General features: G+C 38.9%; 1 protein-coding gene across 1 annotated transcript in view; it reads right to left on the bottom strand.

The window, feature by feature from the left end:
* Window positions 1-15,013, bottom strand: part of SFMBT1 (Scm like with four mbt domains 1) — a gene marked incomplete at both ends in the record, with an annotated part of 155,568 nt that overhangs the window by 19,363 nt on the left and 121,192 nt on the right. The window contains 3 exons of the mRNA XM_080715374.1: window positions 70-112; window positions 5,475-5,588; window positions 7,589-7,715. Of these exons, the coding sequence (XP_080571500.1) occupies window positions 70-112; window positions 5,475-5,588; window positions 7,589-7,715 (284 nt within the window). The remainder of the gene's footprint in view (window positions 1-69; window positions 113-5,474; window positions 5,589-7,588; window positions 7,716-15,013) is intronic.

The raw sequence follows: 15,013 nt of genomic DNA, 5'->3' as shown, positions 1-15,013 counted from the left end.
ATTTCCATATATTCTACTATTTTATTTCCATATACTTCAACCATTCACACATCCTATTACACTACTTACTGTTTTTCTGGTTGAACTACTGCAATCTTCCTCTGTTTATGTGCTGTAAGAAGAAAAAAGAAATGTCAAAATAAGACAAAAATGTTATATATATATATTAAGCGTATATTAGCATATTTATTTGAGTGTGTGTGTGTGTGTGTGTGTGTGTGTGTGTGTGTGTGTGTTTTACTGGAGGTGGAACCCAGGGACTTTTCTACATCTGGGCTATACTCCCAGACCTCTTTTTTATACTTTATTTGGAAACAGGGTCTCACTAAGTTGCTGAGAGTCTCACTAAGTAGCTGAGGCTGGCTTCAAACCTGTGCGATCCTCATGTCTCAGCCTCCAAGGTGCTGGAATTACAAATGTGCATCACCACGCCTGGCTATATTAGCATTTTTTTTTTTCTTTTATGGCCAGTTTGAGGATGGAACCCAGGGGCATTTGACCTCCAAGCTACATCTCCTCCCCTATTTTTTATTCTTTATTTTGAAACAGGGTCTCACTAAGTTGCAGAGGGCCTCACTAAGTAGCTGAGGCTGTCTGCGAACCATGATCCTCCGGTCTCAGCCTCCCGAATGCTGGGATTACAAGCGTGCACCACCACACCTGGTTCTGTGCATCTGTTACTAGTAAGTACTAACATTAATGCTTATGTATCTGAATATCTAAGGCACATTTTCTGGGTAAGAGTCTTTTCATAAGAAGCATAAACAGTATTTTCTAGGTTCCCTGGGTCAATCAAATAGTATTTTCAAGGCTCGCAAGTCCCACAAATATTTTTCTAGCAAAAATAGATATACAAAAGAAAAACTGGTTTGATAAAAGTGCTAAGACCCTTTAATGGAGAAGAAACAATCTTTAACATATAGTACTGGAAAAACTGAATAGCCACATGAATGAAATTGGACCCTTGCCTTATATCATATATAAAAATCAACTTGCTGGATGTTGTGGCATATACCTATAATTCCAGTACATGGGAGTTTGAGACAGGAGGATTGCAGGTTTGAGGTCAGTCTCAGTAACTAAGCAAGAACCTCACTAACTTAGGAAGATATTTTTTTGTTTAGAAACAAAAAATAAGGCTGGAGATATGGCTTACAGGTACAATACCCCTGGGTTCAATACCCAGTACCAAAAAGAGAAAACTGAAAATGATCAAAGATCTAAATATAATTGATAAAGATTATATATATATATATATATATATATTTTTTTTTTTTTTTTTTTTTTTTTTTTTTTTGCCTGAACAAGGACTGACAATTTATTAGAGCAGAGAACAGGTTGTATCATGAACCCTGGAGCTTGGGTCCTGGTGAAAAGTGAAGAGGGAGCCAGGCATGTAGTGCACACTTGTAATCCAGTACTTGGAGGCTAAGACAGGAGGATCCTAGCCAGCTTCAGCAACTCAGAAGATTGTTTCAAAATTAAAAATAAAATTGGGCTGGGGTAAAAAAAAAATTTTGACATTAGAATTTTCAATGGTGTGTGTGTGTGTGGGGGTAATACTGGGAATAGAACCCAGGGACATTCTACCTCTTAAGTACACACCAGTACTATTTTATTTTTTATTTAAAATAAATCTTTTTTGCAGGTCTGAGGATGGAACCCAATGGCATTTGACCTCTGAGCTACACTCCCTGCCCTGTTTTTTATTCTTTATTCTGAAACAGGGTCTCACTAAGTTGCAGAGGGCCTCACTAAGTAGCTGAGGCTGTCTAAGAACCGTGATCCTCCTGTCTCAGCCTGCGAAATGCTGGAATTACAAGTATGCGCTACCATGCCCAGCTTATTTTTTTATTATTTATTTATTTATTTATTTTGGTGGTATTGGGGATGGAACCCTTCTACTTCCGGGCTACACTCCAAGACCTACTTTTTATATTTAATTTGGAAACAGGGTCTCTTAAGCCAGCGAGGCTGGCTTTGAACCTGTGCGATCCTCCTGTCTCCGCCTCCCAAACGTGGGGATTACAAGTGTGCGCCACCACGCCCAGCTTTATTTTTTAATTTTGAAACAGGGTCTCGCTGGGGCTAAATTGCTGAGGCTGGTCATGAACCTGAGATCTTCCTATCTCCCAAGTACTGAAAGTAAATGGTGTGTGCCACCATATCCAGCTCTTCAATGGTTCCTTAAAAATGACACCAAAAGAAGAGGCAAAAAAAAAAAAAAAGTTAAACTGGACCAAATTGTGCACAAAAAGAGAGTATAAGCTTGTGCATACAAGATAGTAAAAAAGGAACTCAACAAAGAAAATATTCCCACGTCAGACATCTAATAAGGGATTAATATCTAGAACATAGAAAGAGCCAAATGTGTGGCAAATGCTTAATAATCCCAGCATTTCGCAGGCTGAGACAGGATGATTACAGTTCACAGCCTCAGCTATTTAGTGAGGCCCTTTGCAACACAGTAAGACCCTGTTTCCAAATAAAGAATAAAAAATAGGGCTGAAGGTATAGCTCAGAGGTAGAATGCCCCTAGATTCCATCCCTAGAACCGCAAAAAAAAAAAAAAAAAAAAAAAAAGAGGAGGAACTCGGCGGACAACTCAATAAATAAAAGCAAGCTGGATGTGGTGGTGTACTCCTGTAATCCCAATACTTGGGAGACTGAGACAGGATTACAGCTTCAAAGCCAGAATAGGGCTTTGGCTGTGGCTTAAACATAGAATGTCCCTAGGTTCCATTCCCTATACCACAAAAAAAGAAAAAAAAAAGGTTAAGTAAACCAATTTAAAAATGAGCAAAAAACTTACTTTTTCTAGAGAAAATATACTAATGCCCAGTAAGCATTATAAAAAAATATTCAACATTACTAATCATTAGGAAAGTACAATTCAAAGCCATGATACCATTTGATACCTGCTACAATGGCTACCAAAAATAAATAAAAATAGAAAATAAAGTGCTGGAAAGGATGTGAAGCAACTGGTACAGATGTAAAATGATGCCGTTACTTTTGTAAAATAGTTTGGCAGTTCCTCAAATTGTTAAAACATAATTACTACATGACTTAGCAATTCTATGCAGAATACACCCAAGAGAAATAAAAATATATGTATACATAAAAACTAGTACACAAAAGTTTATGGTCGCACTGTTCAAAATAATAAAATATGAACCAAATATTCATCAACTGATGAATGGTTAAAAAAATGTAGCATATCCACACAATGGAATATTATTCAGCTATATAATGGAATACGGTATTAATAGTACAATATAAATAAATCCTGAAAATATCAGGCTAAGTGAAAGAAGTCAATCACAAATTGTATGATTCCATCTATAGGAAATGCTCTGAAGAGACAAATCAAAAGAAACAAAAAGTAGATTAGTGGTTGCCTGGGAAGGGGAGGGTTGACAACTAATAGATACAGGTTTTCTTTTGGTGATAAAGAACATTGTTGTTCTCAAATTAACTATGATGATAACTGAAAACTCATTGAGTATATTAAAACCAATGAATTGTATACTTCAAAAAAGTGACTTTCATAGCATATTTCAATATAACTGTTTTAAAAAGAAGAAGATATTATTTTCAAAATTAGGTTACAAAAAGACTCTGGCTATCATCTTGCTCAACCTCTCTTTCTCTCATTTTATCACTGTGATGAATGTCAGTCTTGCCTGAGCTGCCCTATGGAAAGATCCGTGCTGCCTCCAGGAAACATCCAGCAAGGAGATGAGGCTCGTAGTACAATCACCCATGGAAATGAATTCTTGCTGATACAGTATGAATGTTCCCAAAGTTCATATTGATATCAAATTAGTAATATGCTGATATTAGTTAGTGGGGCCTTTGGAAAGTGATTAGATCATGAAGGCAGTGCTTTTATAAATAGGATTAATACCCTTATAAAAAAAAGTCCCAGCCAAAAGTGGTGGTGCACGCTTGTAATGCCAGCATTCAGGAGACTGAGACGGGAGGATTGTGGTTCGAGGACAGCCTCAGCTACTTAGTGAGACCCTGTTTCAAAACAAAGAAGAAAAAATAGGGTGGGGGTGTAGCTCGGAGGTCGATGCCCCTGGGTTCCATCCCCAGACCTGCAAAAAAAAAAAAAGTCCTAGAGTCTTATTTCAGCATATAAGAATGCAGCAAGGCAGCCTCATCTATTAACCAGGAAATAGGCTATCACCAGACATTGAATCTGCCAACATCTTGTTTACAGACTTTATAGCTCCCAGTGTATATCTATATCTATATCTATATCATCATCATCATCATCACTGTTATTCTGGTATTTGCAGATTGAGCCTAAAGACATTCTACCTCTAGTTACACTCCCATCCCTTTTTTATTTTTATTTTTGGTGGTACTGGAAATTGAACCCAGGGGCATCCTACCTCTGAACGATACCTCAAGCCCTATTTTATTTATTTATTTATTTATTTATTTATTTATTTTTTTATTTTTTTTTTTTTTGTGGTACTGGGGCTCCTGGAAACCCTTCTACCTCTGGGCTACACTACCAGACCTATTTTTATATTTTTATTTGGAAACAGGATCTCTTAAGCCACCGAGGCTGGCTTCGAACCTGCGTGATCCTCCTGTCTCTGCCTCCCAAGTGCGGGGATTACAAGTGTGCTCCACCATGCCCAGATCCTATTTTATTTTTTATTTGGAAATAGGATCTAAGTTGCAGAGGCTGACCTTGAATCTGCAATTCTCCTGTTTCAGCCATCCCAGTACTGGGATTACTGGGTTTACACATACTGAACTACACTGGCTCAGTGATACATTATTTACAAATTACCCAGACTAAGATTTTTTTTTGTGTGTGGTACTGGAAATGGAGCCCAGGGGCATTCTACCTACCTCCAACTATAACCCCAGCCCTATTTTTTAGTTTTATTTTGAAACAGGATCTCACTAAGTAGCCAAGGCTGTCTGTGCTCTGTCTCAGCCTCCCAAATGCTACGATTACAAGCGTGCACCACCATGTCTGGCTCAGCCCTATTTTTTATTCTTTATTTTGAAACAGGGTCTCACTGAGTTGTAAAGGGCCTCACTAAGTAGCTGAGACTGTCCATGAACTGCGATCCTCTTGTCTCAGCCTCCCGAATGCTGGGATTACAAGCGTGTGCTACCACGCCTGGATCCAATCTAAGATTTTTGTTATAGTAGTCCAAATGGACTAAGACACTTATCCATTGAGATGACTCTAGTTTAGGCTGACACTTCCTACTTAGGCTAAAGCATTTAAGAAACCTGGGTGCAAAGGACCCACCTAAGTTGTGACAAGATTCCCGACCCACAGAGACTGTAAGATAATAAATTTTTGTTGAAATAATTTCCTATGAAGAAATAACCTGAATGCTACTTTTTCTCTAAATGTCTGCATTTGTCCTAATCGAGAGCAGCCACACAACAGATCAGTTTACAATCAATCCATTAGCACAGAAAAATAAAGGTACCTCGTGCCCGGCGAGGAGTACTGAGGGGATGGCCATTGGTCTCACACCAGCCCAAAGGAAATATATCCATGGATTCCACACTCACAATAAATTCAGGTATAGGCTTCTTAGAACCTGTTACGAGAAAATAAAACATAATAAAGTTTTTAGAGCATTAAATAGAGATCTAGACAAGTTTGTTGGCCAGACTCAGCTACTTAGTGAGACCCTGTTTCAAAATAAAGAATAAAAAAATAAGGCTGGGGTATAGCTCCGAGGTAGAATGCCCCTGGGTTCCATCCCAGTTCCTCAAATAAAAGTACAAAAATAGTGCTGGGGGATGTAACTCAGAGGGAGAATGCCCCTGGGTTCAATACCCAGTACTGCAATAAACAAACAAACAAACAAACAAACAAACCAGAGGCATTCTACCTCTGAGCTACACTACCAGCCCTATTTTTTTTTAATTCTTTATTTGAAACAAGATTTCACTGAGTTGCAAAGGGCCTTACTAAGTAGCAAAGGCTGGCTGTGAACTGGTGTGAACTGCAATCCTCTGATCTCAGCCTCCCTAATGCTGGAATTACAAGCGTGCACCACCACGCCTGGCTATTTTTGTTCTTTATTTTGAAATAGAGTCTCACTAAGTTGCAGAGGGCCTTACTAAGTAGCTGAGTCTGGCCACGACTGGAAGAAAGAAATAACAGAGATTTAGAGAATATTGTAGTATCTACACCTAAAGAATGTTTTACTATTGCAGCAATATAAACACATGCCTCTTGAGCAAAATAACCTTTTTCATTCAGTCATAGTTTTTCATGTATGGTACATATTATAAAAAAAAATAAACTTTCTCTATGTACAACTTACAAAGACCAAAATGAGTAGTGAATATACAGGGTTACCCTTAGTGAGAGAACAACAAATAAGCAACTAGAACTACCACTGGTATCTTTCTTTTTGTGGGGTGGAACCCAGGGGCTTTCTACCTTTGGGCTGTACTCCCAGATCTATTTTATACTTTATTTGGAAACAGGGTCTCATTAAGTTGCTGAGAACCTTACTAAGTAACTGAGGCTGGCTTCAAACCTGTGTGATCCTCCTGTCTCAGCCTTCTAAGCGCTGGGATTACAAGGGTGTACTACCACACCTGGCTCCACTGCTATCTTTTAGGAAGCTAATATATATCATGGTCAGTTTCTGGAAATGACTAGAAGCCAAAAGGAAAAGTGACAGTTCTGTTCGATCAGAACATTAATTCTGGCACTCTGGGAATAAGCCAGAAAATACAACAATGAATACAAATCAGAAAGTGATTTGGCAAGCTGTTCAGCAGAGGTTGGATGAAGGTATAAGTTAGTAAAACGGTCCTTCATATCTGCATTAAATGACAATTCCATTAATCAGAAACAGTAGGTATCTCATTAGAGTATGACTATTTGGCAGGATAAAAAGGCAAACCAAGCCACACATAGTAACTACAACACTGAGCACTTATAGAGCCTTTCATCCACAAACTTGCTCAAACACTGAGTAAAGTAAGTAAAATACATCATTTCTACTTCATATACTGTTGGTTTGGGCAGCCAAATATTATCTCTTTAATAAACTAGATGTCAGTGTTCATGCTCATTTATTTTGGCCACATCAAAATGAATATTATTTGGCTTATTCTTCAAGAAAAAAGGGGGCTCTATTATAAAGGTCATATGCATGTTCATTTCCTAAAAATTGAAAACCAAGGGAAGAAAAATAAATTTTAGCTTAAAATTTACATTTCAAATTAGAAGTCTCTGTCCAACATCACTATTTCATTAATCCATTAAGTATAAAAAAAGTCACACTATGCCAGGCGTGGTGGCACACGCTTGAAATCCCAGTGCTTGGGAGGCTGAGACAGGAGGATCACACAGGTTTGAAGCCAGCCTCAGCTACTCAGTGAGGCTCTCGGCAATTTAGTGAGACCCTGTTTCCACATAAAATATAAAATAGATCTGGGAGTGTAGCCTGGAGGTAGAAAAGCCCCTGGGTTCCACGCCCAGTACAAAAACAAAACAAAAACAATAAAACTACACTATAGGAGTAAAGAGGAAGAGCAAAAGCAGAGTGACTACAGGTGACCTCTCAGTGCTCACCTTCCAGCTGGAGCCACAGGTAGGAGCCTCTCACTGCAGTAATGGTGGCAATGCACACTTCTTCAGGAAGAAGAGGATTCACGGCCTCAAGCTTCATGTTTTCCTTAAACTCATGTTCAGAAATTAACTAGAAAGTGAATGAAACAAAACCATATCCTGGATTAACAATATGATTTTTTTTTGGTGGTACTGGGGTTCCTGGAAACCCTTCTACCTCCAGGCTTCACTCCCAGACCCATTTTATATTTTTATTTGGAAACAGGGTCTATTAAACCAGCGAGGCTGGCTTCGAACCAGTGCGATCCTCCTGTCTCCGCCTCTCAAACACGGGGATTACAAGCGTGCAGCACCACACCCACCCAACAATACGAATTCTTGTGCTCAGCTGGTAGATATTTTCCACATTTCCAAGTATTATTTAATTCCTGGGTTCACTTTAAAGCTATAAATTTATTTTGCTTTGTTTTGGTTTTTGAGGAAGCAAAACAAAAATGTCTGCCTTTAATGATGTTATAGGTATAGGCAATATTAAGTGTGTGTGTGTGTGTGTGTGTGTGTGTGTGTGTGTGTGTGTGTTGTTCAGGATTGACCTAGGGTCATTCTATATCTGAGCTATACCCTGTTGTTTGGCCTCCCAAGTACTGGGATTACAGGCATGCTCCACCATGCCCAACAGCATTAAGTCTTTAGGTCAGAGATTCCTGCATATTGCTACATGGATGATGATCCTGTATGAGCTATATAACCTCTTTTTGCCTCTATTTTCTCCTCTGTCAGATGCAGCTTGAGAACACCTATCTCTCACGGGATTATCACAAGGTATCAGTGAATTAAAGACACCTAAGGCTCAGTCCTGAACCAAGTGGCTCTCGAGCCCTGGTGGTTCATTCTTCTCCTTCAGAAGGTGCCATCATACAATAAACTGCCTAGTTTATACCACTCATATATGTATGTGTGTCATAAAAGCCAGTCAGAATAAAAAGAAATCTAATGAACAGGGAGAAAGGATCATTTAAGATAGGTTTTAAGCCAGGCGTGGTGGTGCACATTTGTAATACTAGTACTTGGGAGGCTGAGACAGGAGGATCACAGGTTCAAGGAGACTCAGCAAGTAGTAAGACTTCCATCAACCTAGCAAGACCTTGCTTCCAAATAAAAACAAAACAGGGCTAGGGGTGTAGCTTGGAGGGCAAATGTCCCTAGGTTCCATACCCAGACCCCCCACACACACAAAATTGCTGAAGTTCTCGCTAAATTATTGAGGATGGCCTCAAACCTGTAATCTTTCTTTCTCAACCTCCCGCATACTGGGATTATAGGCATGTGCCACCGTGCCTGGCTATAATATACCATTCTTAGTTTAAGGATATAGCAGGTTTTCTTCTCTCTCAAAGGATGTCGTTTAACACCCCCACCTTTTGAAAGGTTTCTTTCATAAACTGCTTTTTTTTTTTTTTTTTTATTTTGAAACAGGGTCTCACTGAGTTGCGAAGGACCTTACTAAGTAGTTTAGGCTGTCCGCAAACCATGATCGTCTGGTCTCAGCCTCCTGTATGCCGGGATTACAAGCATGCACCACTACACCCAGCAAAACTTCAGCAATTTAGTGAGACTGTGCTTCAAATTAAAAAATAAAATTGAGCCAGGCGTGGTGGCACATGCTTGTAATCCCAGTACTTGGGAGGCTGAAACATGAGGATCCAGGTTCGTGACCAGCCTCAGCTACTTAGTAAGGGCCTCTGCAGCTTAGTGAGACCCTGTTTCTTTTTCTTTCTTTTTCTTTTTCTTTTTTTTTTTTTTTGTGGTACTGGTGGTGAAACCCAGGTGCTTTTCTACCCCTGGCTATATAACCAGACCTATTTTATATTTTATTTGGAAACAAGGTCTCACTACATTGCTGAAAGCCTCACTAAGTAGCTTCGAACCTGTGTGATCTTCCTGTCTCAGCCTCCCAAGTGCTGGGATTACAAGTGTGAGCCACCATGCCCAGTGACCCTGTTTCAAAATAAAGAATAAAAAATAGGGCTGGGGGCATAGCTCAGAGGTAGAATGCCCATGGGTTCAATCCCCAGTACCACCAAAAAATAAAATAAAATAAAGATAAATAAATAAAAATAAAGTAAAATAAAAAATAAAATAGTACTTGGGTGTAAGTCAGAGATAGAATACCCCTGGATCTAATTCTTAGTACCTAAAATTTTAAAAATAAAAATGAATGGTATACTACTAAAATAAAAACTAATCAGAAAATGTAAATGGTTCTTGAAAATAAAAAATGTAACAGCGAAAATAAAAAACTCAGCCAGGTATGGTGGTGCATTACAATAATTCTAGTACTTAGGAGGCTAAGATAGGAAGATCACAGTTTCACAGCCATCTCAGCAAATTAGCGAGGTCCTTCACAACTTAGTGAGACCCTGTTTCAAAATAAATAATAAAATAGGGCTGAGGGTATAGCTCAGAGGCAGAATGCCCTCTGGGTTCAATCCCCAGAAACTAACTAATAATTATCACCAAAAGGAAGAAAGGAAGGAAGGAAGGAAGGCCAGCCTCAAAGAACTGTTCAAAGATAAAAGTTTTGGAAAAATTCCAGGAAGTAAAGCAAACACCTAAGAAACAGAAAATGAGAGATTAAAAAAAAAAAAAAAGCAGAATTTTGATGTAGAGAACCAACATCTGAGTAAAAGAAATTCCAGAAAGAGAAAATAGAGAAAACAGAAGGACAGGGAGGAAAAGTGATTTAAGAAAATATCCCAAACAGAAATATGAGTGTCCAAAGAGAATGATGTTCCAACTGAGAATCTAATATATTAGATGAAAACAGACCCACATCAAGGTACATTACTGTGAGAAGTAGTGAGAAGAGATTTTATAACCTCTGCCAGGGTGAAAAAGGTAGGTCATGTAAAAGATCAAGAATAGGAATGGCAGCTGGGTGGGGTGGCATATGCTTGTAATCTCAGCATTTGGGAGGCTAAGACAGAATTGCAGGTTTGTGTACAGCCTCAGCTACTTAGTGAGGCCCCTTGCAACTCAGTGAGACCGTTTCAAAATAAATAATAGTCGGGCATGGTGGCGCATGCTTGTAATCCCAGAATTTGGGTGGCCGAGACAGGAGAATCGAGGTTCAAAGACAGCCTTGGCAACTTAGTGAGGCCCTCTGCCACCCAGTGAGACCCAGTTTCAAAATAAAAAATAAAAAAAAGGGTGCAGCTCGGAGGTAGAATGCTCCTGGGTTCCATCCCCAGTACCAAAAAAATAAAAAAATAAAAAGAATAAAAAAATAGGGCAGGGGGTGTAGCTCTAAGGTAGAATGCCCCTGGGTTCAATTCCTAGTACTGCAATAAAATAAAATAAAATAATAAAGTAAAACACTAAGAATGGCTTTCAACTTTCCTGACAGCAACACTACAAGTCCAAAAACAAGTAATGTTTTCAAAATCTGAAGTAAGGCCAAGCATGGTGGCACACGCCTGTAATCCCAGTTTTTAGGAGGCTGAGAATGTAGAATCACAGGTTTGATGACAGCCTCAGCAGCTTAGTGACACTTTCATTAACTTAGCATGACCCCATTTCCGAATAAAATTAAAACAGGTCTGGGGGTATAGCCTGGAGGTAGAATGCCCCTGGGTTCCATCTTTAGTACCACAAAGGAAAAAAGAAAAAAAACTGAAGTATCTCCTTCTTCATCTAGAGTTCCTCCTACAACCCATTTTCTCCCTACTTCCCCATATTAGAAAGAAGATCCGATATCTTATTTTTTTAAATGAATAATCTCACTTAATATAATGTAGATGAGCAAATAAGGAGACCTGAGGGGATGGGAAAAGGGAAGAGCAAAATTCTCTAATGTACAAGATATACATTAACAAACATATCAATGTCAATCACATGAGAAGGAGGAAGGGGGAGGGAATGAGGTAGGAATTGGGTAATGGCTAATTGGGTGATGTGTACATGGATGTATGACTACAATGTACAATAAAAAATTAAAAAAAAAACTGAAGTAAAATAACTTTCAACCTAAAATTCTATATTAAGCTAAACTATGAATCAAGTTAGTAGGATGAAGGGTTTTTTTTTTCCCCCAGTACTGGGGGTATTCTACCTCCAAGCTACACCTACCCAGCCCTAATTTTTATTCTTTATTTTGAAACAGGGTCTCACTAAGTAGCTGAGGCTGTTTGTCCACAGTCTTCCTGTCTCATTCTCCCGAATGCTGGGATTACAAGCGTGTGCCACCATGCCAGGTTGAATGAAGATATTTTTGAAAACATTGTGTATAAAAATTTGTACCTCTTATACCACATTTCAGTATGCTACTGAGTGGTGGTGACTTCATCAAAAAAAGAAAGCAAACCAAGAAAGACGATGGCAGGAGATACACAAAACAGGGGTCCTTCAAATCATTAGAATGACAAGAGAAATTCTAAGACATTGGAATTTCTTAGGCGACAGTGAAGGGCAGTTGCATGATCAAAACTACATGACAGCCAGGCGTGGTGGCACACACTTGTAATCCCTGCACTTGGGAGGCAGAGACAGGAGGATTGCGCAGGTTTGAAGCCAGTTGCACTGGCTTAAGAGACCCTGTTTCCAAATAAAAATATAAAAAATGGGTGTCTGGGAGTGTAGCCCAGAGGTAGAAGGGTTTCCAGGAACCCTAGTACCACCAAAAAGCAAACAAACAAAAAAAACTACATGACAAACCTGTAGAGAAACCTGTCCAGGGAGAAAAAGTAGAGTTTGCTTAAAAGGGATGTTTCCAAGAAAAATAGTAGGAATGATGAATTTCCTGATGTGACTGCCTTTGTGGAAATATAACAATATCTGGAGATGGCAAGAGGCTACTGGAAAGAGTATCAATAGATACAAAATAAAATTAAGCAAATTAAGACCAAAGCAATTATTAACATAGACAAAAAAAGTAAATAATCATAAAATACTGCAATGCTAAGCTGTGACAGTCTGAATGCACAGTGAACCTCAGTTAAAAATTATAATATGGGACTTCCGGGAAGATGGCGACCGAGAAAAGCAGCATTTAAGAGCCCTGCTAATAATCTCTATCACCACAAAATAAGCGCTTTTCATGGCCAGAAAACACTATCAGCAAAGAAATAAAAAAAGTAAACACAAGGGACAGAGAAAAAGAAGACTAGAAGAACAACCAGAGACCAGAAAAGAAACCAGCCTGCATTGTGGAGCTGCACCAGCCCATCATGCCTCATAGCACGAGGCTCCAGAGAAGAAAGGTAAACAAGGAGCTGAAGTGAGCAGCTGCGGATCATTCAGGTGTAATTCAGCAGTTCTTTCAGTGCAAAGAATGTCTAAAACTCCCAGTGGCCAAGCTCATCACACCTTCCAGGGACTCAGAACGGAGCTCAAAACCAGAAAAGAAATACACAAGCCTCACGGCCAAGGGCGTGGCAGCAGCGCCATATTGCCAGCAGCAGCAGTGAGTTCACTACACCCAGGACAGCTCCAGATCAGTAAGTGAAATTGCGGCCCCTAAAGGAGAAATCCCAGCACTGCACCCCCAGGGACTTGCGCAGCTAGGAAAATCTCCCTGGGTCTGAGATTTTGCAGTCCAACCCAGTGAAGGAGTAGTGGTGGCAAATATATCACACCCTAGTCGCAGCTCCCCGTGGGAAAACGCCCAGCTCAGCACCCCCACAGTCTTGCGCAGCCTCGACTAAATCCCTAGGTCTGAGACTTTACGATACAACCCAGTAAAGGAGTAGTGGCAGCTGAAATTACCACAGACTCGAGATCCAGAGCACCCTAAGTTAAGTTGTGGTGACCCGGGGAAGAACCCAGAAAAGGCACAAACTTCTGAAATCATGGGAAAGAGGAACAACAATAGAGCAATGAACACCCAAAATCCCATAATATCAGAACCTGATAACACAGAAATTCAGAGATCTCCAGAAGATCAAATCAGGAAAATAACTGTAGAAATAATACAGGACCTTCAAAAAGAATTTAGAGGGAGTCTAAAGGAAATAAAAGATGCAATCATTGAAGTAAAGGCATCAATTCAAACTATAAACAATCGATTAGACCACATGGAGAATAGAATCTCGCTCATAGAAGATGATCACTCCAAAAATGAACACATAATTTATAACTTAGAAAAAAAAATCAGACAGCAGGAATCTGACATTGAAGAAATATGGGCCCATTTTAAGAGAACTAACCTAAGAATAATTGGAATAGAGGAGGGAAAAGAAAGTGAAACCAAAGGGATCAACAATCTCTTCAAGGAAGTAATAGCAGAAAATTTTCCAAACATAGTGCAAGAGGTCGATACACAGGTCCAGGAAACTTATAGAACTCCCTTTAGACAGGATCTGAGAAGAGGATCCCCACGCCACATAATTGTCAAAATGACCACTGTGGAAGCCAAGCAGAGAATCTTAAAGGCAACAAAAACAAAGGGCCAAGTGACATTCAGAGGCAAACCGATTAGAATCACTCCAGACTTCCCAAACCAAGTCATGAAAGCCAGAAGGGCTTGGAGTAACATATTCCAAACTCTGAGAGAAAACAACTTCCAGCCAAATATTTCCTACCCAGCAAAGCTATCTATCAAATTCGATGGGGAAATAAGAAGCTTCCATGACAAACAGAAACTGAAGGAATTTATGTCTTCAAAACCAGCGCTAGAGAAAATACTCAAAGAGATTAACTATAAAGAAGACATAGGTAATACCCACCAGAACCAGAGAAACAAGATTTTCCATCCAGCAGACAACTAAGCAAAGAAAAATAAACAGTATTTCAAAAAGAAATAAAATCTTAACATGTTAGGAATTAAAAGTTACCTCTCAATAATCACACTGAATGTAAATGGCCTCTATTCCCCAACAAAAAGACATAAAGTGGCAAAATGGATTAAAAATCAGAATCCATCTATTTACTGCTTATAAGAAACACACTTTACAAGTAAAGAGAGTAACAAACTCAAGGTAAAGCGCTGGAGCAAGGTAATTCATGTTAAACAGCCATCCTAACAAATGTGAAGTAGTATTTTACTATAGTTTTTATTTGTATTTCCTTAATGATTAGTTATATTATGAAAATGATGAGTGATATTCATGTGTTTATTGGTCATATAAAAATCTTTGGAGATTCATTATCTATTTTAGTCTTTTAACTATTTCTAAATTGTATTGTTTGCTTTTATTGTTGCTAATTTTTAGGATTTAAATTTGGAATATTAACATACCTTCAGATATAGCATTTGGAAATATATTATCCCATTCTATCAGTAACTTTTAATTCTGTTTACATTGTCTTTGGATGTACAATATTTTTCTATTTTTATGAAGTTTGTTTATTCTTTTGTAACTTATGCCTTTGGAATCATATCCAAGAAATCACTGCCAATTTCAATGTTGTCAAGTTTTATGACCCTGGTTT

This window comes from Muscardinus avellanarius, assembly GCF_963383645.1.
Source record: "Muscardinus avellanarius genome assembly, chromosome: 18".
NCBI lineage: Eukaryota > Metazoa > Chordata > Mammalia > Rodentia > Gliridae > Muscardinus > Muscardinus avellanarius.
This window is presented reverse-complemented; position numbering and strand designations above follow the sequence as displayed.